General features: G+C 43.6%; 2 protein-coding genes across 7 annotated transcripts in view; one reads left to right on the forward strand and one right to left on the reverse strand.

Moving 5' to 3' along the window:
- LOC134207732 (heat shock protein beta-1) overlaps window positions 1-2,622 on the forward strand; it is a 68,059-nt gene extending 65,437 nt beyond the window's left edge. For all 4 annotated transcript variants that reach the window (XM_062683582.1, XM_062683585.1, XM_062683584.1 and 1 more), the window contains 2 exons: window positions 1,355-1,450; window positions 1,513-2,622. In XM_062683582.1, the coding sequence (XP_062539566.1) occupies window positions 1,355-1,450; window positions 1,513-1,713 (297 nt within the window). In that variant the 3' untranslated portion in view covers window positions 1,714-2,622. The remainder of the gene's footprint in view (window positions 1-1,354; window positions 1,451-1,512) is intronic.
- Window positions 2,489-17,879, reverse strand: part of LOC134207731 (gamma-aminobutyric acid receptor subunit alpha-6) — a 642,164-nt gene continuing 626,773 nt past the window's right edge. Inside the window, exons 3-8 of one of the 3 annotated variants that reach the window (XM_062683579.1) lie at window positions 13,625-13,765; window positions 13,060-13,553; window positions 12,936-13,003; window positions 12,121-12,873; window positions 3,115-3,481; window positions 2,489-3,045 (exon numbers count right to left, since the gene is read on the reverse strand). In XM_062683579.1, the coding sequence (XP_062539563.1) occupies window positions 2,891-3,045; window positions 3,115-3,481; window positions 12,121-12,873; window positions 12,936-13,003; window positions 13,060-13,553; window positions 13,625-13,765 (1,978 nt within the window). In that variant the 3' untranslated portion in view covers window positions 2,489-2,890. The remainder of the gene's footprint in view (window positions 3,046-3,114; window positions 3,482-12,120; window positions 12,874-12,935; window positions 13,004-13,059; window positions 13,554-13,624; window positions 13,766-17,879) is intronic. The other 2 variants (XM_062683581.1, XM_062683580.1) reach the window with 2 other exon arrangements.

The raw sequence follows: 17,879 nt of genomic DNA on the forward strand, positions 1-17,879 counted from the left end.
GCCCATCTCGCTCGCTGCGCTCCACGCCGTCTTGTACCTGCCGGATCGGAAGCGAACACCATCTTTGCAGGGTTGCTGTCCGGCATTCTTGCAACATGTCCTGCCCATCGTACCCTTCCGGCTTTAGCTACCTTCTGGATACTGGGTTCGCCGTAGAGTTGGGCGAGCTCGTGGTTCATTCTTCGCCGCCACACACCGTCATCTTGCACACCGCCAAAGATGGTCCTAAGCACCCGTCTCTCGAATACTCCGAGTGCTTGCAAGTCCTCCTCGAGCATTGTCCATGTTTCATGTCCGTAGAGGACAACCGGTCTTATAAGCGTCTTGTACATGACACATTTGGTGCGGTGGCGAATCTTTTTCGACCGCAGTTTCATCTGGAGCCCGTAGTAGGCCCGACTTCCACAGATGATGCGCCTTCGTATTTCACGACTAACGTTGTTGTCAGCCGGATTGGACAATTTCTGGTGAAAACCTTCTAGTGGATTTCGCCGGATCCCACACGCTTCGGGTAGGCCTTCGTAGCGCACACTTGGGTCCGCTGCCTCCATCTGCTCACATCAAGCATTCATGAAACAGTCGAGCCGGCGACGGTTCATATATTAGGTAACGCCTCTGTGCACCGATTTGCACTTGGGCCACTCGGTTAATCTTACTAGCCAAAAGAACAAAAATGGGAGAGCACACCTTCTTCTGCTCTGTTTTTTCCTTGACAGAAAGGCTCTTGCTTTTTCCTCTTCTTTCTAATTTCCAACGAATTTCGGGCACCTCCATCTTACAGCGAGAAGAACTTGTTGCTTGTGAGAAGCTTAGTATTTCCATCGTCGGTAGCAACCTCTTCCGATGTACGCTTTCGATTTGGCCACAGCGTCTCCCATAATAGAACCCGGTGATAAACAAGTGCATCAGCAATAACCACAACGTACGGAATTAAAAAAAACGAAATTTTCTGTTGACTTTTGACTCTTTTGTTTTAATTATCAATTCAGTAGAAATTCGAATTATAGCCGCTAACGAAGTTGGATTTTTCTCACAATCCATACGTTAAACCGTTAAACTGCACCGCTGTATAGCCCATCACCAAGTGAAAACAGCGCACCATTTCCGAAGTTAGGTTTTACGTATGGATTGTGAGAAAAATCCAACTTCGTTAGCGGCTATAATTCGGATTCGTACTGAATTAATAATATCTAACCTGTCTATACAAACACCATGAGAGTTGCACTGGCTCTTATTCCATTAGAATTTTTATTCAAATGACTTGTCTGAAAATTCTGATCATAAAAAAATGTTTTTTTTTTTCTGACCACCACATTAATGTGCCATTCTAAACACTGTCGTATTTCCTTTCCAGGAGGATGGTGATAACAAGGTGCTGAAACTCCGCTTCGATGTTAGCCAGTACGCCCCGGAGGAAATTGTAGTCAAGACAGTGGACAACAAGCTGCTGGTAAGTTCGACTTCTACATCCCATCATTTGTAAATCACGCTAATCCAACTTCGCATCCGTAGGTCCACGCCAAGCACGAGGAAAAGTCCGAGTCCAAGTCCGTCTACAGGGAGTACAACCGCGAGTTCCTGCTTCCGAAGGGCTGCAACCCGGAACTGATCAAGTCCTCCCTGAGCAAGGACGGTGTCCTAACGGTGGACGCCCCGCTGCCCCTGCAGGCTCTGACCGCTGGCGAAACCATGATTCCAGTTGCCCACCACTAGAACCGCGAATCCATTTTGTTTAGTACATTAGTTCCATATCCAATCTGGATCAGACACATTACTCGAGGACGCAAGAGCACGTGGTTGTAACACACAACACAACAGTTTCATCAAGCCATATTTTTTACCAGCCGATAACCAACTGATTACATACATCACCAGTGAAAGTTCTAGGAATTATACAGAGATATATTAGTATCAAAGAAATTTGCGTGCTTTTCTAAGATATTTGTTTCGATATTAGATCTTTGACCAGCAATGTGTGTGGATATTTAGTAAGCTATGGAGATAACTCATGCAATTAAGAAAAATAATCAGATTCAACTGGAATATCGCAAGGTTTCCAAATAATCAACTCATTCATCACTTGATGCGAAAGCGGTAGATATTTTAAACTTGTGATAACCCTCTAAGAGAAAAATCATCTGGAGACGTCGCGCACAGAACTACTTAATAATCTTCCCGATTGTTAACAAACCCTCATTAAACATCATCGAACAGTACTACGAGGTATGCTCTATCGTACCACAATCTACTCATGAACCAGTAACATTATTGTGAAACGAGGCCTTTATGATTTTCTGGGATAATTTACCGACTTTTTACAACACTCACCCAACTCTTCTAACCGAGTAGAATTTCTAGTGCTGAAACAAAAAAAAACAGAAACAGTTATACAACGATACACTTTTAACTAGCGCAAGGATATTCAACTGCGAAGGCTTTCGAAGAACCATTTTGAGAAGAGGCCATTAGAAGCAAGAAACAAGACGAGTCGACGACCACTATTTTATTATATTGCTACTACCACAGCATGCAACAATCGTTTGTGTATTTGTGCTTTATTTATTTAATATAACGTAAAATCTGAGAACGGTTTTAAGGAATTAAATCAGAACTTGACTAGGATCTCCAGGATTCGTGTTGATTTGGAAAGAAATCCTTCCGACGTAACTTTGCCGAAGAACAGACGTGTTGCAATGACCTGCAAGCTCCGATGACGGCACCACAATTAAGGCTAGCTATACTATGGGTTATTCTTATTCGATGGGCTTTGATTGTTTCTAAAATTGGCTAACTTTAAAGTCAGACTTTCATTAACTCGTAAAATGTTTTTACCAATATCTAGACTATGACTATAACAGTTTATTTTATATTTTTGAAACCATCAACCAGTTCAAACCTCCTTCAGGGGAGCCCAGGTGAAGTCCGCCTGGTAGGTGTAATAGCACAACCAGTAGAGCACGTTGAAAAAGGTGAACGACGCCGGAAAGAGCACCCTGGCGGCCTGATCGATCAGCGATACACTGTTTACGTGACGACTGGCACCACCTAAATTAATAAAAGTTCTTATCATTCTTACCCACATCCCGTCCGAACTCCTGCCTTCGTAATACTCACCCCTTCCGGTGGCTTCCCGCTGCCGCCTCCGACGGAACTGATCGTCCCCCAGAAAGCACAACCACAGCTGCTTCCAGCGGGGTTCCTTCGGCGGTTCGGTTTGCGTCGTGCGTTCCATGGTGGACAGATGCGATGTCGTCGCCTTAAACATGTGTTGCGGATCGTTGTAAATGGGACAGATCAACGAGCTGCGTCTTCGCGCCGCCATCAGCCGCTGTGGCGAGTCGTGGATTGAGGCCGTTCGCGATCGAATCATGCCGCCGCCCCCGCCGCCGGTACTGCCAGCGACGATGTTCAACCCGATCTCCACCACGTTGTCGATGTCTTCCCATTCGTCTTCGTCCAGGGGGATCTCGCCGCTGCCGACCTGTAAGGGAAATAAATGCGAATCAAATGAGGGTATGGTTTTTGTGATTTGGTTAGCAAATCCAAATCCATTCCAAATCCAATCCAAATCCATTCCAAATCCAATCTAAATCCAATCCAACCAAACCAACCAAACCAACCAAACCAATCCAAACCAATCCAAACCAATCCCAAACCAAACCAAACCAATCCAAACCAATCCAAACCAATCCAAACCAACCAAACCAATCCAAACCAATCCAAACCAATCCAAACCAATCCAAACCAATCCAAACCAACCAAACCAACCAAACCAATCCCAACCAATCCCAACCAATCCAAACCAACCAAACCAATCCAAACCAATCCAAACCAACCAAACCAATCCAAACCAATCCAAACCAATCCAAACCAACCCAAACCAATCCAAACCAATCCAAACCAATCCAAACCAACCAAACCAATCCAAACCAATCCAAACCAATCCAAACCAATCCAACCAATCCAAACCAACCCAACCAACCAAACCAACCAAACCAATCCAAACCAATCCCAACCAATCCCAACCAATCCAAACCAATCCAAACCAATCCAAACCAATCCAAACCAATCCAAACCAATCCAAACCAATCCAAACCAATCCAAACCAATCCAAACCAATCCAAACCAATCCAAACCAACCCAAACCAATCCAAACCAATCCAAACCAAATCCAAACCAACCAAACCAACCAAACCAATCCAAACCAATCCAAACCAACCAAACCAATCCAAACCAATCCAAACCAATCCAAACCAATCCAAACCAATCCCCAACCAATCCAAACCAATCCAAACCAATCCAAACCAATCCAAACCAATCCAAACCAATCCAAACCAACCAAACCAATCCAAACCAATCCAAACCAATCCAAACCAACCAAACCAATCCAAACCAACCAAACCAACCAAACCAATCCAAATCCAATCCAAACCAACCAAACCAATCCAAACCAATCCAACCAAACCAATTCAAACCAACCAATCCAAACCAAACAATCCAAACCAATCCAAACCAATCCCAAACCAATCCAAACCAACCAAACCAATCCAAACCAATCCAAACCAATCCAACCAATCCGAATCCAACCAAACCAAACCAATCCAAACCAACCAAACCAATCCAAACCAATCCAAACCAACCAAACCAATCCAAACCAATCCAAACCAATCCAAACCAATCCAAACCAATCCAAACCAACCAAACCAATCCAAACCAATCCAAACCAACCAAACCAATCCAAACCAATCCAAACCAACCAAACCAATCCAAACCAATCCAAACCAATCCCAACCAATCCCAACCAATCCAAACCAATCCAAACCAATCCAAACCAATCCAAACCAATCCAAACCAACCAAACCAATCCAAACCAATCCAAACCAACCAAACCAATCCAAACCAATCCAAACCAATCCAACCAATCCAAACCAACCAAACCAATCCAACCAATCCAAACCAATCCAAATCCAATCCAAACCAATCCAAACCAATCCCAATCCAATCCCAATCCAATCCAAACCAATCCAAACCAATCCAAACCAACCAAACCAATCCAAACCAATCCAAACCAACCAAATCCAATCCAAACCAATCCAAACCAATCCAAACCAACCAAACCAACCAAACCAATCCAAACCAATCCAAACCAATCCAAACCAATCCAAACCAATCCAAACCAATCCAAACCAACCAAACCAATCCAAACCAAACCAATCCAAACCAATCCAAACCAACCAAACCAATCCAAACCAATCCAAACCAATCCAAACCAATCCAAACCAACCCAAACCAATCCAACCAATCCAAACCAATCCAAACCAATCCAAACCAATCCAAACCAATCCAAACCAACCAAACCAATCCAAACCAATCCAAACCAATCCAAACCAATCCAAACCAATCCAAACCAATCCAAACCAATCCAAACCAATCCAAACCAATCCAAACCAATCCAAACCAATCCAACCAATCCAAACCAACCAAACCAAACCAACCAAACCAATCCAAATCCAACCAAACCAACCAAACCAATCCAAACCAATCCAAACCAATCCAAACCAATCCAAACCAACCAAACCAATCCAAACCAATCCAAACCAACCAAACCAATCCAAACCAATCCAAACCAATCCAAATCCAATCCAAACCAACCAAATCCAACCAACCAAACCCAATCCAACCAAACCAATCCAAACCAATCCAAACCAACCAAACCAATCCAAACCAATCCAAACCAACCAAACCAATCCAAACCAATCCAAATCCAACCAAACCAATCCAATCCAAACCAAACCAATCCCAAACCAACCAAACCAACCAAACCAATCCAAACCAAATCCAAACCAATCCAAACCAATCCAAACCAACCAAACCAAACCAATCCAAACCAATCCAAACCAATCCAAACCAATCCAAACCAACCAAACCAACCAAACCAATCCAAACCAATCCAAACCAATCCAACCAATCCAAACCAATCCAAACCAATCCAAACCAATCCAAACCAATCCAAACCAACCAAACCAATCCAAACCAACCAAACCAACCAAACCAATCCAAACCAACCAATCCAAACCAATCCAAACCAATCCAAATCCAACCAAACCAATCCAAACCAACCAAACCAACCAAACCAATCCAATCCAAACCAACCAAACCAATCCAAACCAATCCAAACCAACCAAACCAATCCAACCAATCCAAACCAATCCCAAACCAATCCAAACCAATCCAAACCAATCCAAACCAACCAAACCAATCCAACCCAACCAATCCAAACCAAACCAATCCAAACCAATCCAAATCCAACCAAACCAATCCAAACCAATCCAAACCAACCAAACCAATCCAAACCAATCCAAACCAATCCAAACCAATCCAAACCAACCAAACCAACCAAACCAATCCAAACCAACCAAACCAACCAAACCAATCCAACCAATCCAAACCAATCCAAACCAATCCAAACCAATCCAAACCAATCCAAACCAATCCAAACCAACCAAACCAATCCAAACCAATCCAAACCAATCCAAACCAATCCAAACCAATCCAAACCAACCAAATCCAATCCAAACCAATCCAAACCAACCAAACCAATCCAAACCAACCAAACCAATCCAAACCAATCCAAACCCAACCAAACCAATCCAAACCAACCAAACCAATCCAAACCAATCCAAACCAATCCAAACCAATCCAAACCAATCCCAAACCAATCCAAACCAATCCAAACCAATCCAAACCAATCCAAACCAATCCAAACCAACCAAACCAACCAAACCAATCCAAACCAATCCAAACCAACCAAACCAACCAAACCAACCAAACCAATCCAAACCAATCCAAACCAATCCAAACCAATCCAAACCAACCAAACCAATCCAACCAACCAATCCAAACCAACCAATCCAACCAATCCAAACCAATCCAAACCAATCCAAACCAATCCAAACCAATCCAAACCAACCCAAACCAATCCAAACCAATCCAAACCAATCCAAACCAACCAAACCAATCCAAACCAATCCAAATCCAACCAAACCAATCCAAACCAATCCCAAACCAATCCAAACCAATCCAAACCAATCCAAACCAATCCCAAACCAATCCAAACCAATCCAAACCAACCCAAACCAATCCAAACCAACCAAACCAATCCAAACCAACCAAACCAATCCAAACCAATCCAAACCAATCCAAACCAATCCAAACCAACCAAACCAACCAAACCAATCCAAACCAATCCAAACCAATCCAAACCAATCCAAACCAATCCAAACCAATCCAAACCAACCAAACCAATCCAAACCAATCCAAACCAATCCAAACCAACCAAACCAACCAAACCAATCCAAACCAATCCAAACCAATCCAAACCAATCCAAACCAACCCAAACCAACCAAACCAATCCAAACCAACCAAACCAATCCAAACCAACCAAACCAACCAAACCAATCCAAACCAATCCAAACCAACCAAACCAATCCAAACCAATCCAAACCAATCCAAACCAATCCAAACCAATCCAAACCAATCCAAACCAATCCAAACCAACCAAACCAATCCAAACCAATCCAAACCAATCCAAACCAATCCAAACCAATCCAAACCAATCCCAAACCAACCAAACCAATCCAAACCAATCCAAACCAACCAAACCAAACCAACCAAACCAATCCAAACCAATCCAAACCAACCCAAACCAACCAAACCAACCAAATCCAATCCAAACCAACCAAACCAATCCAAACCAATCCAAACCAACCAAACCAATCCAAACCAACCAATCCAAACCAATCCAAACCAACCAAACCAATCCAAACCAACCAAACCAACCAAACCAATCCAAACCAACCAAACCAACCAAACCAATCCAAACCAATCCAAACCAACCAAACCAATCCAAACCAACCAAACCAATCCAACCACCAAACCAACCAAACCAACCAAACCAATCCAAACCAATCCAAACCAATCCAAACCAATCCAAACCAAACCAACCAAACCAACCAACCAATCCAAACCAATCCAAACCAATCCAAACCAATCCAAACCAATCCAAACCAATCCAAACCAATCCAAATCCAATCCAAATCCAATCCAAACCAATCCAAACCAAACCAAACCAATCCAAACCAACCAAACCAATCCAAATCCAATCCAAACCAATCCAAACCAATCCCAAACCAATCCAACCAATCCAAACCAATCCAAACCAACCAAACCAACCCAAACCAATCCAAACCAATCCAAACCAATCCAAACCAATCCAAACCAATCCAAACCAATCCAAACCAATCCAAACCAATCCAAACCAATCCAAACCAATCCAAACCAATCCAAACCAATCCAACCAATCCAAACCAATCCAAACCAATCCAAACCAACCAAAACAATCCAAACCAATCCAAACCAATCCAACCAATCCAAACCAATCCAAACCAATCCAAACCAACCAAATCCAACCAAACCAATCCCAAACCAACCAAACCAACCAAACCAACCAAATCCAATCCAAACCAACCAAATCCAATTCAAACCAATCCAAACCAATCCAAACCAACCAAACCAATCCAAACCAATCCAAACCAATCCAAACCAATCCAAAACAACCAAACCAATCCAAACCAATCCAAACCAATCCAAACCAATCCAAACCAAACCAAATCCAACCAAACCAATCCAAACCAAACCAATCCAAACCAACCAAACCAATCCAAACCAACCAAACCAATCCAAACCAATCCAAACCAATCCAAACCAACCAAACCAATCCAAACCAATCCAAACCAATCCAAACCAACCAAACCAACCAAACCAATCCAAACCAATCCAAACCAACCAAACCAATCCAAACCAACCAAACCAATCCAAACCAATCCAAAACAATCCAAACCAATCCAAACCAATCCAAACCAATCCAAACCAATCCAATCCAAACCAAACCAACCAAACCAATCCAAACCAAACCAATCCAAACCAATCCAAACCAACCAAACCAATCCAACCAATCCAAACCAATCCAACCAATCCAATCCAATCCAAATCCAACCCCAATCCAAATCCAAACCAAATCCAATCCAAATCCAATCCAAATCCAATCCAATCCAAATCCAATCCAAATCCAATCCAAATCCAATCCAAATCCAATCCAAATCCAATCCAAATCCAATCCAAATCTGGAGTGGATTGGTCGGCGGCCGGAATCACCATCGGACCAATTTGGGTCAAGAAAATCCAATCCTGCAGTGGGTTGGTTGATGGCCGAAATCGCCATCGGATCATGTTGGGTCTAGAAAATCCAATTCTGGAGTTGATTGATCGGGGCTTGAATCGCTATCGGACTAAGTGGGGTCGAGAAAATCTAAACCTGCAATGGGTTGGTCGATGGCAGAAATTTGTGAAATTTTGACTCAAGGCCCCAAAAGAAATCCGTTCGGCAACCCAAAAATATTTCGCTCAGAAGTTCGGAAACCCAAAGAACGGAACGAACTTCTTTTGGGTTTAAGAGCGGAGATCTTTTGGTCTACTAAACGAAACTTATTATTTGGGGTGGCTGACGGCTTCTGGGGTTTCGAACCGATTCCTCTCGCTCTTCGAACAAAATCCCTTCAGGACTTTCCTCATAAGTCCCAGGATTGCGTACGGAATCCCAGAAGGATTCTGTTTGGAATTTCAAAAGAATTCTGTTCGTTACCCTCTGTCCAGAAGCAGAAAAGGATTCCGTTCAGAAGCCCAGAAGGGTCCAACCGGAAGTGAAAAGTATTCTTTTCGAAAGTCTAAAAGTAATCCGTTCGAAAGCCCAAAAGAATTCGTTTTGAAACCCTAAAAACACTTCATTAAGGAACTTAAACCTAGAAGGATTACGTTCGCTCACATAATTCCGTGCGCAAATCCAAAAGAACGAAACGGACGTCTTTAAGGCTTACGAACGGAAATGGAATATAGAATAGAATATTTTTGGGCTTCCGAAAGTAATCAAAGAAGGATTCCATTTGGAATCCCAAAAAGATTCTGTTCGAAAACCCAAAGAGATTTCGATTGAAAGCCCGAAATGGTTCAGTGCGAAGGACCAACAGGATTCTGCTTGAAAGCCCAAAGTTTTCGAAAACGATAAATGCCTGCAAAAGTCTGAAAGTTCAATCAAAAGTCTGTATAATGTCTGTAATCTGTATGATGTCTGTATATCTGTCATGTCTGCATGTCTGTATGTCTGCCATACCTGCAGTGTCGTCGGGTGAAAGAGCACCCATTAAGGTCACTCCTCACGGAATCTAAGTTTCAAAGTGCTCGCGTTTTCGGGGGCACACCACTCGATACGGAAGCAACGCACAACTGTCATTTTTATTATTTCACGCAAGCTGCGACGCGGCAAAGCTAAATCAACAAAAATTACAGTTGTGCGACGCCTCCGTATCGAGTAGTGTGCCCCGAAAACGCGAACACTTTGAAACTTGGATTCCGTGAGGAGTGACCTTAAGCCTCCGGAGCGATGCTTTGTATGTGGCTGTTTTGAGTGGGAGTGAGAGTGAAACACGCACGATAGGATAAAGATGAACGACAAATTTGCTCGTGTTTTGTGACGCACAAATTCGGGTTTGATGATATGAGTTTTGATGCTAATATCTGCTCCTCAAAGAAACTCTGACTCCTTGCTCATTTTCCACTCGGCGAGGAGTTTATGGGAAGCTTGAGTTGTAAGAGTCAGCCGTGTCTTTTAATTTCAGCGTCTCTGCTTGCAATCCAAAATATAGACTTACAAAACGCATAACCATTAATCAATATAATAAATTTGCAAAATCTATTAAGTTCACTAAATGGCTGCTATTTTTTCAATATTTTTTTTTATTTCGCGGAACATAATCTTGAAATAAGTGAAACGCGGGACATTTCGCAAGACACTTTTCAGCGCTGGATAAATAACCAAAATACGCGAATCGCGGGACGTCTGGTCACTTTAGCCAATGACATTATTTCGATGGGTTACTGCGACCCTTTTTAAATTTGAATTGCTGAACTAAAATCCCACCTGGATGTCCCGACGCAGAAGTTGCACAAAACGGACTTGTGGAGTAGAAAGCCGAACACCTTTCTGATAGATAGTTGATCGGGAGATTGACGTATATCATTGTTACGTCTTGGTGGGATCTTTCGGCGGCTGTGAACTTCTTCAGCTAGTTCGACTCGTATCCGAACGAAGAACACAATATAAAAGAAAATGTACCGTTACTTGAGGTATGTTGATTGAGAAACGAACTGGGCAAACGACAAAACGGATTCCTGTCGCTTCACTTATTGTGTGGAGAAGCACTTCTGATCTGTGCCATCAAAAAACGTGAGGTGCAGTGACGGGAAATGTCATATCGATGTCATGGGACTAATTTGTTAATAACTTTTTTCACAAGTAATTTACAATCGTATGTTTTATATGAATATAAAGCCTTCAAAGGATACTAAAACTTTTTCTAACAGGTCATTGCTCTAAAACTGAAATTGGCGCCGTGAGAGCCGAATTAGTGTCAAATGACATTAATGTCATGACATTCCGTGACATTTTTTTAAATTCGTTATCGTGCCTCATACTGTGTATTTAGAACAATGACCTGTTTGGCAAACTTGTAGGATCCTTTGAGCATTACATGTTCATAAAAAAATCCGAATTGTACATAACTTTTGAAAAAAGTTATTAGCAAATTAGTAATAGCAACCCCATGACATTTTTTTGACATTTCCCATCACTGGAGGTGAGTGCAAAATTGTCCATTTATGAATTCCATCGTGATCGCACTTACTGTAGGGTCTTGCCCTAATAGTATCACCCCAGTCAACACAAGATCGTATATGATGCCATATAAGATGCTAAACTGGAGGCGATATAGGTACTTCCCCATACAACATGTACGTATATCGCCTCCACTTTAGCATCTTATATTGCATCATATACGATTTTGTGTTGACTGGGACAGATCAAAGTAGGCACTGATAGAGATGATGAGGAGGCAGTTAGTTTCCGACATCGAGAGCGAGTGGGTGGTTTGTGACAGGCTGTGTGAAGTGAAATTCCTATCCGAGTAACATAAATATCCTGTTTCATCATCCGAATATCCTACACTTACCTTCGTAAAATAATGCACACCGGCGAACTCCAGTAACGTGGCAATGCAGTAAAAGAAACTCATCAACAGGAACCAATCCAGCGCAGTGGCGTACCGCACCTTGGGTAGATCCGTCCTTGAGTCCAAGCTGATCGTCGACAGGGTCAGCACGGTCGTAATGCCTAATCCCACTCGATCGCTGGTCGCCTCACGGTGGATCCAGAACGACACCCACGACAGCACCACAATCAGAATACACGGAACGTACACCTGAATCAGGAAGTATCCGGTGTGTCGTTGCAGATTGAACGACACGTGCAGCACGGAAAACTCGCCTTCTCGCCGGGCGAAGGTGTAATTCTTCTGGTGGAAACTCATCAGGTCGAACTGCGACAGGGTCATTCCTGGTACAAAATTGACCGATTCGTCGTTTTGCCACTGGTAAATTAGCTGCTGACGGGAGTAAGCGTAGCTGCCGAGAACCAGCGGACAGGACTGTCGATCCATGGGAAAGCTGCGCAGCTGCATCAGACAGGACGCTTTGATGGTCAGACGCATGGAGTACAGTATTTCACCGTCTTGGCTCAGTCGGAGCAGCTTGTTCGGAACGGTTATTGTGTGAACGTGCGAGTGCTTTCCATTGTAGAAGTAGGTATCGGGACGCCAGATGCGTTCCAGCATTTTGATGCTCAACGATAGGCTCTTGATGGGGCCGTGAAAGCTGAGTCGTTTGTCGCGCCAATATTGACGGAAGTAGCAGTCCATCGAGTAGTCCTGGGGTTAAAAAACAGAACTTTCAAATTAAAGAAAATGTCGTTTGCTTTGATTACGCTTACCATCTCCAGTTCTGACATCGGCCCCATACTTCGGATGAGAATATTAGTTTTAACAATCGTTGGAATCCCTAAAACTCACAAATAATTATTGATTGTTACTGCTTTATTACGAATTGTGTATTACCTTGACCGTGAGTAGGCATCTGCGAGTTTTCGTAACTCTTCAAAAGATTCTCCAAAATAAGCGTAATGTTTTTGCTGAGCATGTCGTCGGCAGCGGAGCGCTTCTTGACCTTTCGCAGCATGGCGTCGTCGTAGCGGTCGTCAGACGACGATCCATTGGATGACAGTCGCGCCGAAGGTCGTGTTCCAGTTTTGAAGAGTTGATTCTTATCGGCCATGAAGCCATCGATCTGTGCCGACGAAGGGAAGTTGCGTCTTCGGGGGGCCGTGTTGTAGATGTAGTAGCGTTGGAATTTTTGCTCTTGAGAGTGCTGCACTTGTGGTGGAGGAGGAGGAGGTTGTTGCTCCTGCGATTTGCGTTCTATGGGGATGTGACGAAGACGACGGAGCTCAAGGGGCAAAGGTCGACCGGTTTCGCGTTTGTCGACGTCAAAGTCAGTCTTGGAGTACGTGGAAGAGTTGCGTTGTTTGCGGTTGTGCGGTGCATTATTGATTCTGGAACGGAAAACAGAAGCGCAAAGAAATCGTAGAAATGCATTATTTTCCACCTGGCGAGGTTTAATTACCGTGGAATATAATAGAAATATTTGTGCTTCCGCAGATGGCCGATGGAAACGTTGGCTGCAATCAGCAGACCATTCTCAAGGGTGTTATGCTGCTGCACGTGGCCGGATTTCACCGAGTAGCAGGAGACGAACGTGATTAATCTATTGGGAGATGAAGTATGAGAAAAAGACGAGAAAAATTAATGCATTGATTTATTCGATTTTTTTATGTAGAAGATGTGTAAACCTGCCAGAAATATAAATAATATATGTACACTATTGACTTTAAAAATGAAATAAACAAAAGGGATCACACCATCTGGCACATGTGTAGCATAGCAGGATATTTGCTTTAATATTGCTCTGCATTGAAACATTTTTTTTAATTCCTTAACCCTTTGTATCTTCAGCAAAATTGCTTAAAATTATCTCCCCTATCAGGTAACAATATCAGATATGGGCGACCAAGGCCTTACGACAACCTAGAACGTCATGAACACGGTAAAGTTAGGAAAAAGAAAACATTAGGTATTTTGATAGCGGATTGTACGGTTTCAAAATAAGATTTTTATTTAAACGTATCCGTAGAGTTACCGTGATAGACAATAAACTATTTTCAATCTTCCTTGGACGTCCTAGGCCATCCAAACTATCCATGATTTAAGAACTTGATGTCTACAGCTGCTAAAAAGCTTTTATTCGTTAGTTAAAGTTTATTTAAGTATTCAATAGTATTAATTACATCTTATAAAAGGTGAGAAAAACACCGTAAGGTAGCTCTGGGATATGCTGGGTTATCCAAACTATTATTGAGTTCGGGATTAGAGATCTACATCAGCTTTTTCAGTATTCCAAGCTTTATTATGCATTTAGTTGTATCCATTATATCACCTGGGATGTCTACAGACATCGTAAAATAGTTTTGGGATATTCTGGGTCATCCAAACTGTCCTTGAGTTCGGGACTTGAGATCTGCGCTGCAAAAAATCGTTTTCCAGATCTCAAAGCTTCAATGTGCATTCAACTATATCCATTATTCATACTAGGAGTTCAACAGATATTGTAAGATAGTTTTGAGATATTCTGGGTCATCCAAAATATCTTTGAGATCGGGACTTGAGATCGACAGCCTCAGGATTTTTTTTCAGTACTCCGTTACACCTTCTGGGAGGCCAATGAATATCGTAAAATAGTTTTAGAGCTATTCTGGGTCATCCAAACTGTCCTTGAATTCAGGACATGAGATCTACAGTTTTTCTTTACTAGCAGACCCGACAAACTTCGTCTCGTCCAATTGCTGATTTTTTTGTATTTTCAATTTATTTATTGGCCGGTTGATAAATCGAACTTCCAGATGGGAGAGGAGTCTCGAAGCACCATGGAAACATTTCCAAAATCTACACATGCCAAATTTGGTTACATTTGCTTGATTAGTTCTCGAGTTATGAAGAAATTTATGTCCTGAAAAACCCTGTATACAAATTTTTAAACCGATGTGTTCAGTAGATTCCGAGTCTATAAGGGTCAGATCGACAGAAATTATTTTTTAGTTATTTGTTATCCGCAAATATCCTCTGCTTCACAGGTCCCAATGGCTTCGTGAGAATGTCGGCCGTCATGAAGGGCAGAACTGTTACTCCACCACACCTTTCTCGCACATATCCTTCGTGTAGAACATACGAGTGTCGATATGCTTCGACCTGCGCGAAATGCGCTCGATCTCAACAAACTCTATACAACTTCTATTATCTTCAAACAATACGGCGGGATCGCACTGCTCTGCTCCTATCTCGTCCAAAATTCGACGCAACCACACAAGTTCTTTGCACGCTTCTGACACTGCGACATATTCCGCTTCCATGCTGGAAAGCGACACACTAGACTGCTTACGACTTGCCCAACTGATTGTCGCTTCACCAAGTAAGAACAGGTATCCAGTATTAGACTTGCGATCCGCCGTGTCTCCGCTCCAGTCAGCATCACAGTATCCTCTCAAGCGCAGCGGTTTGCCGCGTACTGCACACAGCCGCAGCTTGCTACTGCTAGTCTTCACGAGATACTTCACCACACTTTTCGATTCGCTTCAATCTACCTCTATTGGCTGGCTGATCCTCCTGCACAATAGCGACACACTTGCTGCAACGTCAGGGCGGGTATTGATCGCAACGTAGAGAAGTGCACCGGCAAGACTCCGATATCGCTCATTGTCTGGCAACTCCTTACTTCCCTCACGGTTTCTGTAATAACCAACGTCGATTGGCACGCTCGAACCTTTGGCGTGTTCGAGGCCAAATCGCGACGCTACTTTCTTGATGTAATTTTGTTGATCCAGACAGTAGAAACCGTTCTTGTCCTTCGAAATCCGGATGCCCAGAAAATGGCCAATCTCTCCTAACGTGGACAGGGTTATTTACTTCCGCAGCTCGCATTCAACAGCATCAATTTCCTCTTCAGTCATGCCGTCAACAATCATATCATCGACATGCAACATCAAGTAGACGAAACCTCCTCCTGGGAAGCGTTTGCCGTATAAATAAGGATCCGATTGGGACTGATCGAAGCCTAAACCTTTCAGCAACTCACTAATCGTAGCGTTCCAGATTCGGCTCCGCTTCAAACGGCACACGAGCTTCTCTTTTCCTTGCATCACGAACCCCTTCGGCTGCTGCATATAAATTTCGTCTTGTAGCTTTCCGTGAAGATACGCTGACTTGACGTCTAGGTGTCGTACCGCCATCTTCTTGTGTCCAGCTACTGTCAACAAAATCCGCAACGTTGCTTGGCTTGCAACCGGGGCGAACACGGCGTCGTAGTCGACACCATAACGCTGCGAAAGGTCCTGAGCTACAAGGCGAGCTTTGCATCGCGAAACATTGCCGGAACTGTCTTCCTTTTTCTTATAAATCCACTTACACCCAATGGGAACACGGCCGGCTGGAAGTTCCATTAGCGACCAGGTTTCATTCCGCATCAGCTCGATGAATCTGGCATCCCGGCTGATCGTGATTTCATCATCGGCCGGGTTCAGGAAACGAAACGCCTTCTTGTCATCGCAATAGCCAACAAACAATAACTTTCGAGCTTTACAGTCAAGCTTGCTTTACTTTACGTCGGGTACCGGTACATGGACGTACGCCGGACTCCGGAATACTCACAGATTCTTCAACGAAGGCTTTCGGCCGAACCACTTCTCAAACGGCGTCGACTCGACTGATCGCGACAACGGTAACCTGTTCTGGAGGCACCTCGCGGTCGCCTCACCCCAGTACTTCTTGGGAAGCCCTGCGTCCAACAACATGCACGTTGCCATCTCCTGAAGGGATCGGTTCTTACGTTCCGCCACGCCATTTTGTTGTGGGGAATACGCGGTTCAAAATTGAGCCTGAATGCCCTATCGCTCATAAAACTCCTTCAGCTCATTATTAGCATATTCGCCCCCACCATCTGAACGTATTGCACCGGGCGCACGACCAAATCGCGTTTTTACGTGCGCCACATAACGTCTGATACAACCCGCTGTGTCGGATTTTTGTCTGAGCAGGCAGACCACAGTGTAACGACTGTAGTCGTCAATGAGGGTCATCAAGTACATGTACCCTACCGGCGTGACGTTCTTCATCGGACCGCAAACGTCCGTATGGACCACGTCCAATATGCGAGCAGCACTTAGGAAAAGAAGTTCTAGATAATTTACCTGCTAGGCAATACTCGCATACATGCCTGATCCCGCAATCGTACATACTGAAACCTTCACAGAGATTCTCCTTCTGAATGCCTTCCAGCACTACTGGGTCCCGGTTCGGCGATGCCACGTATGCTGGCAGTTCGCCAGATGCCGAGTCTCTTTACTCAGCCGCGCGTCCTCAGCCATTTTCAGAATGAACAAATTGCCACACAGCTCTGCCGTAGCAATCACTTTTCTCTCTTCATTAACAACACTGCACCGCGACGATTCAAAGTTCACTCTTAACCCCTTCTGGGTTAGCTTTCGCACTGCTAGCAGTCCGCCTTCTAAGGCCGGAATGAAAAGTACTTCTTTGAAAAGAATATCCACTACTTTTCCTTCACCGTCGACGCACTTTACCGAACCTTCACCGACACCAGCTGCCACCGTCAGCGAGAACCACTTTGATTTTCACACTTTCGTCCAGCTTGTCGAAGAAATTCTTGTCGCTAGTTATATGATTAGAACATCCGCTGTCCACGTACCAGCAGCCTCTACGCCGGCTGTCTTCAGCAGCGAAACAAATCGGTACATCTTTCTCCACTGCTTTCT

Source organism: Armigeres subalbatus, chromosome 1 (assembly GCF_024139115.2).
Source record: "Armigeres subalbatus isolate Guangzhou_Male chromosome 1, GZ_Asu_2, whole genome shotgun sequence".
Classification (NCBI taxonomy): domain Eukaryota; kingdom Metazoa; phylum Arthropoda; class Insecta; order Diptera; family Culicidae; genus Armigeres; species Armigeres subalbatus.